We start from the raw sequence: 21038 nt of genomic DNA on the forward strand, positions 1-21038 counted from the left end.
ACCTGGAGTGTTGGTCACATGCAGTTGACCACGTTGCTGGAGCCCTGGCCCACATCCCTGATCTGGCTGACGTGAGAGGAGCAGACTGCCACCCCGGCGCCGGCCCGGCAGTGCGACACCGAGCCCACCAGCTCCCATCTGAAGAGACGACAAACAAAACATCACAAGGGTAAGATATAAACACAATGAGAGTCATCATCATAACGGTCTTCAAAAAATACAAAAGAAAGTAGAAAAGGTGGGAAAACCATATCATCAGTTATTTATTTGCTAAAACAAATATAAGAACTTCAAAGTAATAGATGAACACAGATTTGGTTTAGCAGCTACTCAGTTGCAATGTGTATCAGGCTTCCTCAGCCTACTTGTAAACGGAATAAAATAATGTAATGTTCCATTTCTAATGTTTTAAAAAGTGATGTCAGTTTGTTTCACTACAGAGGACAATGAGAGGAGAGCAACATGACAGTAACATGACAAGGGGGAGTGCAGGTTTGTTAGCGGTCGTTCTCGGCGCTTTTCAAACAAACTACTTTTGACCAGAAGTCCCCAGACGACTGGCAGGCGGATATCATCGATTGTCTGGGAGCCGAGACTAATATTTGGTAGCACTATTTCTAGCAAATCAATCGCTTGTTTTGTGCTTCATTCATAGCGTTTCCCACCTTTTCTTACTATGTTCTGTGAGCCATTGGGAACAGACTTTTCCGCTGACAACGGCAGACATCATTCAGAACCCGTTCAGAACGCGCAGTTTGTTCATCCCAAAATTAGTCTAGTTTGATTCCTTTGAACATGACGCATCATACAGTCTTCATGCATCTCCCTCTGCGGCTAACCTAACAGCTAACAGCTAACCTCTGCAGCTCACCTGTTCATTCGGGGCTCGAAGGCCTCCACTGTGTTCAGGTAGATGTTTCCATTGTGGCCCCCTACCGCAAAGACCCTCCCCATCACAGTGGCGACGCCCACTCCGCCGCGAGGCGTGGTCAGCTCCGACACGTACTCCCAGCGGTCCATTCGTGGGTCAAAGCGCTCGACGGAGCTCAGGGGCGAGTTGTCATCGAAACCACCTTTAGGAAAGACAGGAAAAGCAAATCGTTGAAAAAGAGCGGAGAGTTAGAGAACGAGTGAAGTGTGAGGAGGATTGTGAGAAGAAGGGGAAGGGCTCAATGGTGTTTTAAGAGGATTCTGAAATATATGTGCAGCAAAGGAAACAATGTCGTCCTCCGTCCGTCACAAAAAAGGGCCTTTCTGTGTGGTGTTTGCATGTTCTCCCCATGCCCCCTGGGGGTTTCCTTCACAAAGGAACCCCTCACATGCAATATCCTGGTCGCTGCCTCCTCTGGTCGTTCGGAGGGAGGGGGAACTCGTTGGAATAGCATGATACACCCATGTGTTATGTCCTACCGGTGAAGCTTCCCCTGTCAGGTGAAAAGAAGTGGCTGGCTAACTGCCCATGTCTCAGAGGAAGCATGGAGCCAGTTTCGGCTCTCCCCAGATCGGCAGAGGGTGGAGCAGCAACCAGGATAAATAAATTAAAATTAGCACTAATTGGGGATAAAGATTGGGAATGTCGTCCTCAGGTGTCAAATATGCCAGCATTCAACATTCAACTGCTTGGAGTAGGATTGTGGTACACTATTACGAATGGCACAGGCAGAAGATAAGGAAATACAGTCTTCCCTTATGCCCTGCTGACGAAGCAAAATGCCCCACCACCAGAGCACTCAACGGACCTTGAATGCCTCTTCAAATTCAAGTGGTACAATAAAGAAGTATCCTGTCCTCATGTCTTCTCTGTAATCAGTAACCAGATAGATATACATGAACTTCTGTCTTTCCTGATTCCTCTATTTGTGTATAAAGGTGGAGGTCGGAGGCATGCGAGCCGGCTGTCACAAACAATACCATCCAGTTAGGAGGAACAAACCCTAATAAAATACTACTGACACACTGGATCAATCAAAGTCTTGAAAATACTGCACAACTTGGCAGTTTATTTATTGTCTTTTTGTGTGATTCCTACTACAGATCCTTTCCAAAACATTCGAACATCATGGAAATACAATGGATGACCGTGGGCTTCAGCGGATTGTCAAGCAAAGACGAGTAAAACATTTGGAGGAGGTTTAGAGGGAGTGGACTGAGGCTGGAGTCATAACTGAGAAGTAACTGCTGATTTTCGAAATATTTCACTTTGTGTGTCATGAATCTATAATCTATGAAAGTTTCACTTTTTGAAAGGAATTATGGAAAAAAACTAACTTTTCCATGATATTCTAATTTTTTGGAAAGGATCTGTATATAAAGAAAATATATATTTTTTACAATAAGGATGTTGGGAATCCAAATGATGAATCCTCATCTGTCTAAATTGCACGTTCTTCTCACCCACTACATAGAGGCAGCCGTTGAGTTTGCTCACTCCATTTCCGGCCCGTCGTTGGCCCATCTCCTTCACCTCTGTCCACTTGTTGAGGTGCGGGTCAAAGCGCTCCACGCTGGACAGCGACGCCACGCCGTCATTGCCCCCGACCGCGTAGACGTAACTCTGGCAGGGAGAGAGGGTGTAAAGCAGGTAAAGTGCAGAGTATACAGCATAAAACAATCACAACAACAGCTGATGTATTCCTCTGTATAAACCACTCTGGTATGGTGACAGGGTTATAAAGAGAAGGAAAAATGAATGATCCCATAGAGAGGCAAAATGGAACGTCACTTCCTGCTTCAGCACTGTACCAGAGATTTTCATCCGCCATTTATTTTCCCATAGATATTTCGTAAAATGCTTATAAAATAGTTTTACTTTGTCAAACCAAACGGTTCAGCTAACGCTATAATCGGGAGAGACCATAGAACATTTCACTCGGACCAAAACTTAAAGAAACAACATCGATTTTTTTTTTTCTTTAAACCCGCATTTTTTTTAAACGTTTTGGTCCCAGTGAAATGTTATGCGATCTCTCCTGTTTCTAAATATATCTGTACCGTTTGGTTTGAACCAGTAAAACTATTTTTATACGCATTTTACGAAATGTGTATGGGAAAATAAATGGCGGATGAAAATCTCTGGTACAGTGCTGAAGCAGAAAGTAGGTTTGCCTCTCTATTCAGTGAATTGGCTGCCCTGACCAGTCTTACCCCTAATGCCACAGATCCCACCCCTCCTCTGGGTGTGTTCATGGCAGCTACAGCACTCCAGCGGTCACTTTCGATGTCATAACGCTCCACGTCGTTGAAGCACGAGTTGTCATCCAGACCTCCGATTGCGTAGATGGGACCACCAAGAGCTGCCAGGGCGATACCCCTCCTAAGACACGCACATGCATCCTTGCTCACAGCAGATCTTCTCAAAGCGTGGTAAATAGATACAGTAGCTCATAGCAGATCTTCTCAAAGCATGGTAAATAGATACAGTAGCTCATAGCAGATCTTCTCAAAGCGTGGTAAATAGATTCAGTAGCTCATAGCAGATCTCCTCAAAGCGTGGTAAATAGATACAGTAGCTCATAGCAGATCTTCTCAAAGCGTGGTCAATAGATACAGTTGCTCATAGCAGATCTTCTCAAAGCGTGGTCAATAGATACAGTAGCTCATAGCAGATCTTCTCAAATCTTGGTAAATAGATACAGTAGATCATAGCAGATCTTCTCAAAGCGTGGTCAATAGATACAGTAGCTCATAGCAGATCTTCTCAAATCTTGGTAAATAGATACAGTAGATCATAGCAGATCTTCTCAAAGCGTGGTCAATAGATACAGTAGCTCATAGCAGATCTTCTCAAAGCATGGTCAATAGATACAGTAGCTCATAGCAGATCTTCTCAAAGCGTGGTAAATAGATACAGTAGCTCATAGGAGATGTACAGTAGAGGTCGACAGTGTAATAGCTAAAATGATACACAGAGAAATGTGTCCCAAACGTAGCAATTTTACCTGTTCCTCCAAATTGGATGCCTTTCCCAGAGAATCTTTCAATGTAAAACTTTAACAACTGTCAAGAGTGTAAAACACATTTTCTTTCCCCGGTGTCTGAGCCTGTTCGTCTGTTTTGTCTTGTTTGTGTTCTATAAAAATTTAAAATATTTAAATAAAATATTTTAAAAAAAGAGTGTAAAACACAGCATCAAGGTTTTCTTGTCTCTCCGTATATTTGTTGTTTTTGCTCCATGAACCGGTTCCTTTCCATTTGCCATGTCCTGCACTAAACCACAGACTGATGAAATCCATCAAGTGCACTCTCTGCCACAAACAGGAATTGTAACAAAAGAGACCCGTTCATATTTAGCCTGTGCTTCTCTCAATACCTCTTGGTGTTCATGGAGGCCTTCATCATCCACTTGTTGGTGAGGGGGTCAAACATCTCCATGTTGCCTAAGTGTTCACTGCCATCATGGCCCCCGACAGCATACACCTTGCCTGCAGATACAAAACATCAAAATGCAGCAGTTTGTCAACAGCTCATTTTGGTAAAGCTACTTAGAACAGGAGTGCAGATATAAAGTTGAGGGTATATATATGATCGTGTGACCTGACTGCTGATTCTACAGGATCCATGATCCAGAACACCGTTGATTGCTGAACAAGCGCAAATAGCTTGAATTTTTTTTTCTTCCTTCTTCTTCTTTTGCAAAAAAATTGCAATGGATTTGCGAAGTTTTGTGGTTTTTTTGTGTGGTAAAATTGCAGGAACTGGCCAAAATTGCAAGTTGAGGAAACTGTTTTGCCACTTTTGCAGAGAAATCGCGGGGATTTCGGATAAATTGCAAGCCCCCGCAAATATTGCGTAGATTGGTTGAATTTGCATTCATTACTGCCATCGCAAAATTTCCTGGAGGGACTGACTTTTGGCGGTGCTTCAACAACACCGTTAAATTGTTTTCAACACAGAAAACGGTCCTACCCCTAACACTACCCTAACTACCTAACCCTCCGGTTGTATGAAATAGTTCAAAGTAGACAGGGAAGACTGGGAGAGGGTGACAACAACATGCGACAAAGGTTCGAAACCCAGGATGTCGCAGTTCTATGGTATGCCACCAGGACGGCCCTTTAAACCCATTTGTTTACCTTCCCAACCTGCTCCGACACTTTGTCACTGTCCACAACGCCTCTCACCTCCTACTGATATCACTCCCACGTGGCGTCGTCTGCTGTTCATCTCCGGGCCAAAGAACCAGCTGTTCTTGGTGATGGAGTAGCACTCGATGCTGCGAAATGGGTCGCCAGAACCACCTCGACCGCCCACGCAGAACAAAACACCTGAGGAAATAGTTGGAGAACAAAGAGGAGGCACAGTGAGAGAACACTCGCCATCATTTCTACCCGCACAACTTCACACTAGAAGAAAAAAAAGTACTTGCTTACTTGATAAAATTTGAGTGTATTGTTGAAAGTAGAGTTGTCAAAAGTATCGATAGTATCGAAAAGTATCAATACTAAAAATTTGAAACGGATACAATACTCATTTGCAACAGTTTTGATACAAGCAGTGCTTTCTTTTAATGAAAATCTGTTGCTTCAACAAGCTAAACGTGTTCTGATGGCTATAGAGCAGGGCTAATCTGCTGTCTAAATTCAAAGTTTGATCAGGTCTAGATTATGGAGAAGTGTGCGTCTGTCCGTCCATCTGACTAACTTTATTTTTATGCCTCTTGTTGTGTCGTCATCCTCCCCTTCCCGTGGTATCGAAAATGGTATCGAGTATTGATATTTTCCTAGGTATCGGTATCGAAGTAGAAATTATATTATTGTGAGATCCCTAATTGAAAGTGTACTGAACTCCGAAAAAGGAATTTGGTTTCATGAAAAGCCTTTATAGGTTATAGTTGTTCATGTAGTATGTTTTTCTATTATGAACTAGAGAAAAAATGCTGACCGTTACTGCAGATGCCATAATATCAAATGTTAGATGTTTGTTAGATGTTCAGAGAACTCCACCTCATGATTGTTACCTGCAGTGTGTTTCCTGGGTGTGGTCCGGACTGAATACTCAAAGTCTGGCACCACCTTGTTGCTGAGGTGGAGGTGGTAGTTCCTGGCTTCATCCAACAGGTCACGGCAGCTTAGATTACCTTTGATCATCTCCTCCTTGGCCACCGTTCCCGTCAAGAATTCTACTGGAAGCAGAGGGAGGCGCACCTGAAGGAGAGATGGACGTATATGACGCAATTGTATATGTGATTACATAATGGTCTAAACACGTAACGCTGTCTGAGATATACATACACACAGACAAAGCTATTAGCTAATCTTTAGCAGGGTTCCCAGACTTTCCCGGACATCAGGTTCAAGCACTTTTCCAAGACTTTCAAGGTTGTTTGGTGAAATTCAAGGACATAAAATTGTCATGTTTTGGTATAAATTAGAAATCACAGAGGTCTCATTTTTACTCATGTTCTTGTCAAGTCAATAAATTCTGATAAAATCAGTCATTTTAAACTGCTACTGTATGAGCACAAACACCAGGATGTGAAGTATGTATTGCTACCGAGGACAGCGTCCAGAGAACTGAGGCATACTGATGATGATTCAATCAAACTAAACCAAGTACCTTCAAGGCAGTGTAGATGATAATGGAGCAGCCGGCCTTTTTTTTTTTCTTTAGCCGGAAGTCGTGACACGACCACAAAACCGGGTCAAACGGGCGTGGCTACATAAGGTGAATAGGCCTCGCGGATTTTGATTTTTATCCCGGCTCTCCCCAAAATTTCAAAAAACCTTTATGGCATATTATTACAATACAACAATACTAATGTTGACAGTAATAGAAGATGCCAAATCATTCAAAACAATAAGCATTTTGCTTTTAGGTGCATTGTGCCACCGTGCAGCGCTGTTCCAAAACGTGTCAACGTGTGTCGTTGCCTGGGAAACGCACATCCATAATACAACTGTTCACATCGCATCCCATAATAGTATGATGATACTTGAACATAGATGCGAACAGGGTAGCTAAAAGTTTAGCGTCGCCAGCGAGGGCCTCCACCGTTGTGGTCGGGGTACGTTTAGAAATCCCTCCAGGCCTGAAAAATGTTCTAGGGGAAACACAGCAAGGCCATCTACTCTTTTTCAAAAGCTTAGAAGAACTTTTTTATTATTTTATTTTCAAATCCATGTACTTTCGATGACTTTCAAAGCCGATGGGAACCCTGCTTCAGGAAATCACAAAATCAGAATCATAAATAGACAAGTCAAGTCCAACTTCACGAGACCACATATACTGTTACTGTACAGGCACCCTCCACACACGCACGCACGCACGCGCACGCACACACACACACACACACACACAAAACACAAAGATTATCATTCGTCCTCCCAACCCTTGTAATGTATGTATTGTTGAACCTGAGACATGATCTGGTCCAGCCAGGCCTCATGGTGCTGGGGGTTTGCCTTCAGCCATTTGACGGCTGCGTTGTACACCTGTGTCTCTGAGTGGATGTTGAGCTCGGCGGAGGACAGCAGCGTGCGCAGGTGCTGCGGGGACACGCACGGGAAGTCCTCGCACTCCACCACCTCGCAGAAGTGCTCGCAGGCGTAGCGGTCGGCCATGTCCATCAGGTCCACGCGATTATGGCTCTCGGCGAAGGTGCGGACTGCCAGGCAATTGGTGGGGTGGAAGTGCGCCTTCATGTACTCACAGCAGGCCCTGGCTACCAACTCCACCTAAAGGATTCAGACAGCAAGGAAGGACTTTTACAGACTCTCTCAATGTATTCGAGAGGACATTATCCCTGTCATAGTCTCGCTGGCCAGCCTCCTCTCCCTTCCATCCGAGGAGTCTGGCGCCGCAGGTCTCCATAGTGCCCTTGGAAAATAGTTTCAAACAATCCAACTTGCCGTTTTCAGTGTGTAGCAAACGAGCTAGCGTGTAGGTTTCTGCCGTTAGCTTGCTAGCTAGTTAGCGTTGTTGTTTTCACTGAGGCAGGGCACTATTTACAGCGACAAACAGGGAGGAGGGAGCGGAAGCCGCTCTGATTGACATGGTCGGAGCCAATGACAGAGTTTGTAATAAGCCGGGAGCGGACATCCGGCTGCCACTGAAACAGTCGCTCCAATGGGAGAGCAGAGTAGAGCAGGGGAGGGTTTATCCCAGTTATGGAGACCTGCAGTGCCAGACTCCTCGGACAGAAGGGAGAGGAGGCTGGCCAGCGAGACTATCCCTGTCCAAATTGTCCTATCATTTATTATCACTAGATTATCAGGCCGCTACATGGCCTGATAATCTAGTTTGGTGTGTGTGTGTGTGTGTGTGTGTGTGTGTGTGTGTGTGTGTGTGTGTGTGTGTGATACGTGCCAACATTGGGCTGTGAAAAAGAAGGAGATTTTCTGCGGTATCGGTGAATGGCCTACCCTCAACGTCCCCCCGCCCCATATACACCACAAATTAATAGAATAAATACAAGGATGTAAGAAAATGACTTTTAATTAGTCTTAAATTATTCAGAGCTCACAGTAAAATATATAATAAAATAAACATAGAAAATGTAGGCTACAAAAGATGTGATCAAAAGTCAACATCTAAAACGACAACTTGCAAAACGCATGGTGTTGGCTGATGTGGCTAGCGGTTAGAAACGGGAAGCTCTCGCACCAAGTGGACTGAAATTTGGACCATATTTCTTCTCCTTAGGACCCGTTTCATCCCGTTTTTCAGTGGCAAAGCAAGCGGAGCCCCATCAGCCCATTGACTGTATCTAGCGGTCCTCACACGAGAGCTTGAGTCATTTGGTTTGTGGTGCCAGGTACCACGACCCACATCCTGGACATATTACAGGAACTGTGAAACACCCATTTGAGTTGCTGTATCACTATAGAGAGGCAAAGTGGAACGTCACTTCCTGCTTCAGCACTGTACCAGAGATTTTCATCCGCCAATTATTTTCCCAAAGACATTTCGGAAAATGCTTATAAATTAGTTTTACTTTGTCGAACCAAACGGTTCAGCTAACGCTATAATCGGGAGAGACCATAGAACATTTCACTCAGACCAAAACTTTAAAAAACAACATCGAAAAAATATGTTCTTTAATCCCGCATTTTTTTAACGTTTTGGTCCCAGTGAAATGTTATGCGATCGCTCCTGTTTCTAAATATATCTGTACAGTTTGGTTTGAACCAGTAAAACTATTTTTATAAGCATTCTACGAAATGTCTATGGGAAAATAAATGGCAGATGAAAATCTCTGGTACAGTGCTGAAGCAGGAAGTAGGCGGTCACTTTGCCTCTCTATGAAATCGGGAGATTAGCGGGAGAAATTACCAATCGGGAGCGCAGCGGGAGAAAGTTATAAAAGAAAATAAGGGAGACTCCCATGTAAATCGGTTGGCAGGTATGGTGTGTGCTTCTGACATGTGTGTTTCTTCACCTGAAGGATGCAGGCAGCATAAAGTAGCGGCTGAACATTGTCCACAGTCAGGGTGAGCCTGGAGGAGTAGGCAAACTGCACCAGGTCCTGGATGGCGTCACCGTCAAAGTCCTTGATCTCTATCAGCTCCTGCTTGGCCTCGGACATCTCGGACAGGAACATGGCCCTGGGAGGAGGAAGACACAGCCTCTCAGACAGGAACCAGGGGTGGACTTCAATGTTCTTCCACAAATAAGCTTTAGATGAACCATTTTTGAGATACAGTTCTGTAGCAAGGTTATAAATGACTTTGTCCTCCTACAGTTTTCAACAAACTAGATCAGCGATGGCCAATCGTGTGCCAGCCGGAGCGCCAAAGTGTATGTAGAATTTCATTCATTAGTTCACTCTCCTCTGGTCTGAAGGTGTGCTGCTCATCATGTAGTGTTTGATATGGATGAAACCTGTATACTCTTGACCCCCCTGTAACTGATTTGAGGCCAGAGGCCACTGCACTTAATTTCAGAAAACACAGCTCTCTAGACCAACAGAGTGCAACCAACCATTATGGAGACAGCTTTCAAACCACTAAGAAAAAAGTACTAAGGAAAGCTGCTATTATTATTAATATTAATAATATTATTAATAATAATAATAATAATAATAATAATAATAACAATAACAATAACAATAACAATAACAACAACAATAACTATAACAATCATAATCATAATATTAATAATAATAATAATAATAGTAGTAATAGTAATAATAATATTATTATTATTGGTTCAAGAAATAAAACTATTTTTACCTGAAGTACGGGATGACACAGGCGAGCACCAGCTTGTGACATGGTATCAGCCTACTGCCCACCTACAAAGAACAAAGAGGAACAAAGTAAGTAAGAAAAGTATGAAGCAAGCCACACAAGTATATTAATAAGCTCACATGCATTCATTCCCATAGTCTAGCGCTGTTAAGACAGGACTTCAAAGGAATAGAAAGTCATCGGTAGCGAGCACACTCAAAATAGATTAAAAACTCACTGGGTGCAGGGCAAGCAAAGAGTTCAGTAGTGAGAGAAAAAGCCAGCACATCAAAAATGTCATTTCACAGGTTTTAATAGTTCCTCAAAACCGGGCAGCCGCAACAACGAACTTCCTCAGCGTTGTGCTGTGTCAGGAAAAAATGGCGGCTATATACAATCATGCCGGAAGTACAATCAATTATTAAATAAAACATTTTGACTAAAACACAATATGCCTCACCAGTAGAAGCAAGGATCTAATTGTAAAGAAGCAGTTAGAAAAACAATTAGAAAAACAATACATTTGTAAAAATCACAAGTCATGAAAAGTTACCGTACATTAAACAGTTGTATTAAAAGTGATATACAGTAACTGTAGCGTCAGGTGAATAGGACCAAATTTTTATACTTTTTACTACAAGTATGATTTACCAACCTCTCTTATAGTAATTATACTAAATAGAGGTTATTGCTCTAATTTAAAGTACCGTAAATTCCGCACTATAAGCCGCACCGGAGTATAAGCCGCACCTGCAAAGTTGACTGTTTTTTACATATATAAGCCGCACCGGACTATAAGCCGCGGGTGTTTTAATGGTATTTTTTTGTGTTTTTTTTTTTTGTGTGTTTTAATGTTTAATTACCATATGTAAGGGTTCATGCACAGAGGGGATTGTCGGGAAAGAGATGGCTGTTTGAGGAAGCTCCCATTTATTAACATTTCAACAAAACAACATAACACAACACCACCTGTGTTGTGTTATGTTATGTTATGTTGTTAAAAGAGGGCAAGAGAGGAAATTAAAACAGAAGTGGATTTATAGTTAGAAAGAGTGCTAAAAAAGAGAGATTTTTTTTTTTTTTTTTTTGAAAAAATCCATAGATAAGCCGCACCGTTATATAAGCCGCAGGGGCCAAAAAAGCCCAAAAAACGGGAAAAAAGCCGCGGCTTATAGTCCGGAATTTACGGTAATATGGGATCTCATTACAGAGTCTGTGCATGTGAAATTGATCTAGTGCTGCGTTGCTGTCTTGAAAGTAGAGCACCAAGTGTTGGAGGATTGTTTGTTTATTTTGGATCTGAAAGTAAAATGGTGAGATTATTTGTTTAGTTCTGAAAGGTCAGGGCATTAGAGTGTGAAAGTGGAGTGGAGTGGTGAGGCCATGGATCTTATCAGCTCTATTGTAGAGAGCCAAAGTGGAACGTCACTTCCTGCTTCAGCACTGTACCAGAGATTTTCATCCGCCATTTATTTTCTCATAGACATTTCGTAAAATGCTTATAGAAATAGCTTTACTTGTTCAAACAGATATATTTAGAAACAGGAGAGATGGCATAACATTTCACTCGTAAAAAGAAAATGCGGATTTAAAGAACATATTACATACTATGTTGTTGTTTTAAGTTTTGGTCCGAGTGAAATGTTCTATGGTCTCTCCCGATTCTAAATATAGCTGAACCGTTTGGTTTGACCAAGTAAAACTATTTTTATAAGCATTTTGTTATTGTAAGTGGCTTTGGATAAAAGCGTCTGCCAAATGACGTAATGTAATGTAATGTAATGAATGGAAATGCATACATTGTTTTCTTGACATTGACAGTTAGATGATTAGATTTCAACCAGTCATGCAGATAATGAAGATTGGGAGTTCTGAGTTTATAACATAAATAATTAGTGTCGTCATATAGCAGAAAATTAGAGTATCTACACACATTGGGAAGGTCATTGATATACAGAAGAAAGAGTAGAAGAGCCAAAAATGCTGCCTTGTGGAACTCCCATATTGGCTTTACAAAAATCAATAAATTGGCTCCAGTGACATGAGCTGTGATGAGTGAGATATTAGGGGTGGGGGAAAAATCGATTCACCTAAGTATCGCAATTTTTAATGTCACGATTTTTTGAATTGATCTTTTATTCCAGAATCGATAATCGCAAAAAAAAAAAAACTGCTGGCCTGACTGCAGTCAGGCCACTCACTGAACAGCAGGCCAGACGCCGCCTACTGGTTTACTAGTGGTTTTATTACTTTATTATTAGTCTGAAGTAATAATTACACTTCAGGGTTAAAGTGGGTGCATCTCATTGTAAAATTGGACTTCAAACGGCCCAAATTGGGCTTCAAACGGCCCAAATTTCACGCGCGTCGGCCCATATCGGCCTGGCCTGCTTGGTATCTAATGCCCGGCCTGAATTATGATCCAGGTCCGCCTCTGTTTTTAACTATATCGCCCAGCCCTACTCATGATATAATATACAGTCTCTAGTGTATGATTCAACTTTTCCCATGTTCTAATCTAGTGTAAAAAAGCAAACAAACTGAAAAAAGAAAAGAAAAAAATAAACAAAAATCGCAATAAATCGTAATATCGAATCGCAATAATCGTAGAATCGCAATACTTAAGAATCGCAATATAAATCGAATCGGCACCCAAGAATCGTGATAGTATCGAATCGGGAGATAAGTGAATCGCCACAGCCCTATGAGATATGTATTCTTGTGTCCAGACGGAGTGGCCCTACCTTCAGCGTGACGTCACACAGCTCCCCTACTTCATAGAAATGCCTGAGGGAGTTGTGGAAGTCCTTCCAAGCCTCATGGGCCTCGAAGACAAAGGAGCCATCGGGCTCACAGTCGGCCTTAATGGAGGAGGCCCTGTTTCCGGGCCGCTTCTCCTTGGGCTTGGGCTGCTTGGCATGGTCTGGCACCCCATCCCCTGGTGCCATAGCTGTCTACGGGAGCCAACACCTTCACAGAGAGAGGAGAAAGGAGAAGAGGAAGGAACATGAGGGTGAGGGAAGGAATCAGCTAGATCAGGGATGTCAAAGATAGGTTGCAGGTTTCATCCAGCCCGCGAGATGTTTTGGAATATTAAAAAAAAATATATATATATATATATATATATATATATATATATATATATATATATATATATATATATATATATATATAATTAAATTTGCACCCCATTATCATGAACTACGTGTGGCTAATAAGCAAGCTAAGAGTTCATTAATAAGTTAATTAACCTGCACTACAAGGAAGTATGTCAGTTGGTCATCAGGTGTAAACAAAGCCGCCATGATGCCACGCTGGAATTGAATCGCACGTTCGGCTACCTACCAAAAAACAAAGGAATCAACAAGATGCTGTCGAAAAAGAGAAAGGTTGACACGGAATGCAGGCAGTTTCAAGAGAAATGGAAAGAGCAGTATTTCTTTTGTGAAGTAAATGGGTAAATGAGTCGAATTGATTTTAGTAAAAAAAAAAATCCGGCCCCCATGAGGTCTCAGTTGAACAAATCCGGCCCTCTACCTAATATGAGTCTGACACCCCTGAGCTAGATAAAGCGGTTTAGAGACGCCCCCTTATTCACCTTGTAGCCCCGCCCACTTGACCCGTTTGCGTTGCGACTTCCTGTTCAAAACGCCGGCTGTTGCACACCTGGTCAAACCAGAGATCGTCTCTCTGGTCAAAGCTATTAGTGACTCACTGGAAACAGGCTGTGGAAATAGATCAGCTCTGCCACAGGAAGTGTAAACACAATCGGCTCCGATTGTGTTTACACTTCCTGTTAAGTCTCTCAAGCCAGACTGTCTCTTCTACATAAGGTGAATAGAGTGGAATCAGCAGCCGGAATTTTAAAGGGACAGGTCAACTTGCCATATTGCCTATATTAAAACTAGAATGTACATGGCTTTATTTTCAATCTGCATTCAGTACAAACTGTGGTAGAGGCGTCACTGCTAATAGCTTAGCGCTACAGTCTATGGGATTTTTGCCTACTCCCGTTCAGTCGCCCAAAATGCACATTCCAACAGCGCTAAAAACACTCACATGTACATGTTGTGACTCGTGTGCTCACCACCACGTGATGAAATAATAATCCAAAGTTACGTTAAACGGTCATTTTCGTAGCAGATCCACACACCTAGACCTAAACAAAGAGTAACCGAACTAACAGGAGTATACCCGAAGTGACTTCCTTGTTTGCCATATGGCACATGCGCTGTGTGCAGTGGGCATGCGTCAAGCATGCAGCAGTTGAGGACTCTACCACCCTTTGTACTGCACACAGGTTGAAAATAAAACCATGTACGTTCTAGTTTTAATAGAGGCAATATGGCAAACTAACAAAAAGTGTGCCTATCCCTTTAAGTGCCATCGATCCCATTATGCACTAACCACTCACATCCAAAGCCCAGACTGTCGAAAGTAGAAGTTGCAACTCAGAGAGGTGCAAAACTGCAAATAATGCACAATTCTAAAGATATTCTAAAAGGTAAATCCCCCTTCTGGAAGATCCAGAAGAAGAGAGGGGGGATACCGCGTGTACCAGCAGAGCAAGTCTGGTCACTATTCCATCCACACCCCACCCCCTTCAGTGTCACTTCCCCTTTCCACCCTCAGTAGTACATGGAGCCTTATGCAGGGTGGGGGGGGGGGAATTAGGTCAGGCACATTTCCTCAAGCTACTGTAGCTCACTGCTGAAAATGCAAAGCAACCCAACCCATACAAGGGCCTACAGAACAGTATATCCTACCTATGGGCCTACAGAACAGTAGATCCTACCTATGGGCCTACAGAACAGTAGATCCTACCTACGGGCCTACAGAACAGTATATCCTACCTATGGTTGAGCGAGGAGAAGTCTCTGTCATCCGCGGTTGATGTTGCTGCACTTGAGAGAAGTGAGGGACTCAAAGCACAGACAGAAGCACAGAAGCCACAGCTCCACCCACACCTTACAGATGCAACTGTCTCTCTCTTTAAAGCTGCCGTTCTGCCCCTGAATAGGCTCAGTGTGTCGGCCCCTCATCACTAGTCCCTGCAGCTAGAAGGGCACAAGACATTAAGGCCGATCACACGCACGGGTGGTCCAGGGTTCCCTTCTCGCTTTTGTGTACTCGTCGTCAGTACAGTTCATAGGCTGATGGTGGCTATGGTTTGTTAGCTTCCTCAGAACATATTAGAGACTTTGTGATATCTACTACTTGATCCAAAAGTAGAATAAATCAGGATCAACTGTGGCACGTGCATTGTCGTAAGATGGCAAAATCCTCCTCAGACATGGTTGTATTATTTATAAAGACTAACTAGAGTGACTACGTTTACATGCACATAATATTTTCCGGTTTTTGCCCGTATTCGGAGAAAGACAATATTCCGACTGAATGAATAATCCACTAATATTCCCGTTTACATGCAGCCGTAGCTCGCCCCTCCACAACATGTCAGGGAGGGGGAGAGAGAGTGAGATGCATGCAGGTAGCAACAGCGGAGTTTTTCTGTTGAGAATAAACAGAGCAGCCCTGACTCTATTTTTACCACGATCATCTGGTCCATTTCTAGGGATGGGGCCGATCCGATCCAATATCGGTATATATTGGCACTAATTCACGAATCGGATCGGAATCGGATTTTTTTTTTGTAATTCCAGCACGGGCCGTAATTTGCCCATGTATAATAGTATCCTTCTTTGCCTGGTATATTTTCTTAATTTTGTCTGCTTTTTGCAAGGTATATTTAAAAAAAATCTTTAAAGCAGCTACGAGCAACTTTTTCGATTGTTATTAAACAGTATAATTACAATATTGATGCATCACATCTTACCTATAATAGTAGCTGAGACCAAAGCCGAGATTCACACAGCAGCATTCCGGCTACGCGGAAGTGAAACCCGGAAATGAAACGCAGCTGCCTGCCTACCCCGTTCGCGCTGCCTAGCAACATAACATAAACAATGTGAAAGCCACGCATACTCTCGCGAACATCTCTCGTTATATTCTAACAGGTTTTTTGGAAGTTATTTTGTGGTTATGGCCGAAGTGGCTGCTGCAAACCGTTTCATTTCACTTCCTGATCTTCCCTGGCCACAGACAGACTAACACTGGCCGATTCACTCGGGGTTCAAGCGAGACTACTCTGCGTTGGTCTCGTCGACTATTAGAGGTAAGATGTGATGCATTGATATTAAATTTATACTGTTTAATAACAATCGAAAAAGTTGCTCGTAGCTGCTTTAATTGGCCAAATCTTTGCCTATACTGTTTTTTTTACCTCGCATGCATTTTGGACTTCCGTGGACGGCGCCACTCTCTCTTTCACTCTGGGTTAGGCATGTTTCTCATCTCCTCCCGATCACAAATGTGGGCTTTTCTTTTCGCATGCCAGAGATGGTGGATGATTATATCGCCTCTTCGCTTCTAGCACGCATCAGCTGACCGCAAACAGGCAGCAAGATGCGTCGCAAACCACTGGAAAAACCCTGATTGAGACGCATATTCCGAATGCGGTGTATATACATGAACAAAAAATCCTCCTAAAACCCGAATAATACTGGAATATCCCACACGCCTTAATCAGAAAATGCTAAATTCAGAAAAAGGCCAAATTTGGAAAATGCAGCTGGAATATGCTGTTTACATGACCCTTATCAAATATCAAAGTCATTTTCCGCATAATAGTGGAATATTGTGTGCATGTAAATGTAGTCAGTGGCAATCAACAATAGACCCTTTTCACGGGGGCCATTTTGTGTCGAAAAGGCAGAATCAACACAGGTGCAAGCAAAACACTAATGGGGGTTTCCAAATTCCAATCATGGACGTTGGAAACCCTCATTAGTGTTTTGCTTGCACCTGTGTTTACCCTGCCTTTTCGACACAAAATGCCCCCCGTGAGAAGGGTCTATTCAACAACAGAGCTTTATGGCACCTACCTACCGACCCAAGTATAGCCTATACCTTGCCAAACTGAAAAGAATTGCAAATACATGTAGCAAGCAACCTTTAACGTAACTCATGCAACCGACAGTTCTTTTTTTTCCCCAGTGCAGCTGTTTGTTTCACTCTGAGTGCACCGTACACCAGGGACTTCCACTAGGCAAGCTGCATGCCCCATTAGGCGAGGAGGAAGTACACAGACGGCCATGGGAAGCTACTTTAGTCATGTCCAATTATTTCATCCACTTCCAAGAGGAGGCAACAATCATGCTTTTTCAGTTGATATAAAAAAAACATCCAGCAGTCGAATGCGAAGTCGATGAGCTTTGTGACAACAGTGGGCATTATCCCACCACCAGTGTACTGTACACACTTAGGGCCTGTGTCCATCTAGCGTCTTTTCATCAGCTCCGGCGTCTTTTTTCAGTTGTTTCCAATGAGGAGCGAGCGTATGCGGGCCGCACACGGACATCTAGAGAAAGTGCGCTGCGCCCAGCGTCTATTTTCACAGCGCTCCGGCGTTTTTGTGCGCCCGACTCCCAGCGCTCCCAGCTGAAAATATTTTAACTTTTCAGAAAGACGCTGATGTCGGGGTGCTGCTTTTCTGGCAACTTAATCATGGAGAAACTATCACAACAGAGACAGAAAGGCTCAATTGTGGGAGCAGATTGGCTAGACACTTGATATTTCTGGTGAGTGTTGAGCTAAATCACTGTATGTGTGTTGTTTGCTAATGTTAGCTGTCAGCTATCAAGCTACTACCGCACTGAACTAACGTTCAAGTGACGTCATGCTGATTCGTCCTATTGAGAATATTAAGCTCAGGATTCAACATAATATTTGCCCCCCACTTGGCCAGTAGATGCAAGTTTTACTGGCCCCTTGTATATTATTATCACTGGCCTGTATAACAAAGTGTAACCAACACTAGGTGTTTCTTTTATGACTGAATGGTACAAGTAGTGATTCCCTGTATCACTATCTACTGTGGCGGGCTGCCACGGACCGGTACATCATGCTATGCCATGCTAAAAATATTTTCAAAATAATTAGGCTCCCATTTTTGGTTTAAATCAGTTGGTAGAATAAACTGCTGTTAGAACCAGTGTTTCTAGGCACTGCTGAAATGTCACAGACAGAGCAACAGAAGAACACAGACACACTGCCGCGTATAATATTTTTCTATAATTCAGTAATTTAAGATGTGTGTGTTTCTCCCCCAGCACATGCTTCGGCTGTAAAGAAAGAAAAGAAAAAAGGGGGGGGGGGGGAACGACACTGAAGTCTGAGTAACGTTAATTGGGCTAGTAGTTTCAGTAGATGATTGAGACGAGGAGGGGGCGTCCGGAAAACGATGACATCTTCTAAAACGTACTATAGTAGCCAATCAACTTGCCCTGCATAAACTTGCACTGGCCGGTAACACTGGCCCCGGGCCAATGGTTATGTTGAATCCTGCTGCTGCATCTCCAAAGTAAAGAGTCTAGTTCAAGAACTAGTATTCTTTCTTTTTCTTCTTTCAGCAGCACAGTGCCTTTGGCAAGAGGAGAAGAAGAACTGGAAACTATAAATGTGACTTCAATAAAACTCATGACCTGCCATGTATCAAGATAGAAGCAAGGAAAATAACAAAACATAACTGTTCAATTGCAGATTATGTTGACATGATTCAACTACTACGAACTACCACGAACGGTCAGGACTGCAGAGCAAATCATCGGTGCCAACCTGCCATCATCACTGACCCATCTCACACCCTGGCCATGTGTGAACTCCTCCCGTCCGGCAGGCGCTACAGAGCACTGTACGCCAAAACCAACAGACACAAAAACCGTTTCTAACCAAACAGGCCATCACTCTGATTAACACTTAAACCAGCCACTTGAACACTTGGCTAATGCTTACTATGGAATAACTGTGCAGTGTGTGCACACACACAGACACACAGACACATGCACACACGCACACACACACACACACACAGGATTTTATGTATTTTCTGGGAAATAAATGTGCAATACCTGAATCAAATCTTCGTTCATATTGAACAGTATAACTGTGCAATATCTGGCGGCTTATTTAAGTAAGTAAAAGTTTATTTCTAAAGCACCCCTCCCAGCACGAGTGCACAGAGTGCTGTACATAATATGTCAGTCAAAACATTTAGGCCTATATGGCACTAGGGCATAATAGTAACATAGCATAACAAAACAGCAAAAGTAGGATAAAAACAATATACAAACATAAAACCAAGTGCAAGAGGACAGTGAGGTGATGATCGGCCTAAGAATTTATACATTTACTGTACATGTTTTATGCGTATTTAAAACAAACACTTTACACCACACTGCATGTATAATAGTAGTTACTGTAAATGTTGCTAATGTCTAAATGTGCCCTTTTGCCCTGCCTATTTTTAACTTGTGCATTACCTTTATTTCTTTTTTGTACGTGAGTACTATGAGAGCAAAGCAAACCGGAGTCCAATTCCTCCTTATATTGTGTATTGTGTATACTAGCTAACCATACATACTACAAAAAATATTGCCATCAACAATGCTAACTAGCTAATGCAACATCTCCTGCTTCCTAGTGTGATGCTAAGTTGGTTAACGCTACTAATAGCTACTATTGTAGCTGCCTGGTGGATATGAGTAGTGTGTGGGCATGAAACATGCACCATGCAACCACACGTCAACAGTCTGCGAAGCAAGGCAAGGCGTGAGTACACAACATTCAGTAACAACAGCAACACCATTTGTCTCGTTACCATTTAACGTTACACAAAGTGCACGTATTTCTCCCCTTCCAAAAAATACCGACGTTATATGACAGTGAATGGGCAAAACAATTCTTAACGGGAACTGTTAGCCGTTTGCTAATAGCACCCTGCAGGCAGGCTAGCACACTGCACAGCCATAACGTTGACTTTAGCTAACGTTAGCTGGCAACCCGCACAGGAACAGCCATTCATTTAGCGTTAATACCAAAAACACAGTGATACCAGTAACGGCGAAATGTCGGCTAATGGTTGCGATAGATGAAAGACGATTCATGCAGTTACCTCATCTCGCAGCAAATACTTGAAATGTATGCTACTTTCATTCACAGTCAGGCACTCATCTCGGTGGCTCAGGAGACCAGTGGCTGCTCTGGCAGCACGTTTGTTGTGATTCCCGATGCTTTGTGGGTAATGTAGTTTCACAGCATTCACAGCTGTTCACCTGCTTGACCCGGCTTGACCACTACTGAACAATATAGCATTAAATGAGTATAAAAAATTACAATACTTCCAAACATCTAAGATGAGCTGATGACGAACAACAATAATAAATAAATTAGACACAAGGCAAGCTTTTGAGGGCTTGGAGCCAGATGGTTGTAGCATTACCACACACGCAGCACAATATTTTAACTTTTTGTGTTATCAGATTGAGCCTTTAATATAAAAACAATACTGCTACAGTTGAAGTTGAATTATAGAACGTTTTCCCACAGAAGATGTCAAAGTCAGGACACTCACTCATTCAGTTACTCACTCAATCACTCATGGACGTTTAGTGAAGGGTGATTTAAGATTATTTCAGTTGTATCCTTTTGGCACTGAAAAGCTCTCACTGAGACCTTTCAATTCATATAAAATAGGCTACTCATATTCGACCAAAATCACACTCTGACTCCAAGTCCTCAATTTAGGCTAGTCTAAATCAGCCACATTGCACCCTGTAGGCGTATGCCATGCTGAAACAACTGGTATCTTAGCAAGTTTGATGGATTCGAAGTCCGAACTGTGAATATTTAGTCATAAACCCACTTCTCATTGAGTTGTTGATTAAGGAAACAGGTACAAATTAATAAGTCACAGTCTGCATTATTATTAAATATTAAACAGAATTGATATGAAGCAAAACAATGAGTGGTAAC

At 42.7% G+C, this 21038-nt stretch overlaps 2 protein-coding genes across 2 annotated transcripts in view; one reads left to right on the forward strand and one right to left on the reverse strand.

Annotated features, from left to right (window-relative positions):
- klhl8 (kelch-like family member 8) lies at window positions 1–20264 on the reverse strand. Its single transcript, XM_083657634.1, has 12 exons — window positions 20179–20264; window positions 12911–13136; window positions 10170–10231; window positions 9377–9542; window positions 7353–7673; window positions 5957–6143; window positions 5121–5264; window positions 4310–4421; window positions 3145–3313; window positions 2395–2554; window positions 872–1073; window positions 1–138 (listed from the first exon to the last, which is right to left on the reverse strand). Exons 2-12 carry the CDS (start codon window positions 13112–13114, stop codon window positions 15–17), a joined length of 1851 nt encoding a protein of 616 aa, XP_083513760.1. The 5' UTR covers window positions 13115–13136; window positions 20179–20264; the 3' UTR covers window positions 1–14.
- Window positions 19796–21038, forward strand: part of LOC310795324 (lymphocyte antigen 75) — a gene marked incomplete at both ends in the record, with an annotated part of 25546 nt that continues 24303 nt past the window's right edge. Inside the window, one exon of the mRNA XM_083657374.1 lies at window positions 19796–19835. Within this exon, the coding sequence (XP_083513500.1) occupies window positions 19796–19835 (40 nt within the window). The remainder of the gene's footprint in view (window positions 19836–21038) is intronic.

The sequence above is a fragment of the Poromitra crassiceps genome (assembly GCF_964638095.1).
Source record: "Poromitra crassiceps genome assembly, chromosome: 21".
NCBI classification, from domain to species: Eukaryota; Metazoa; Chordata; class Actinopteri; order Beryciformes; family Melamphaidae; genus Poromitra; species Poromitra crassiceps.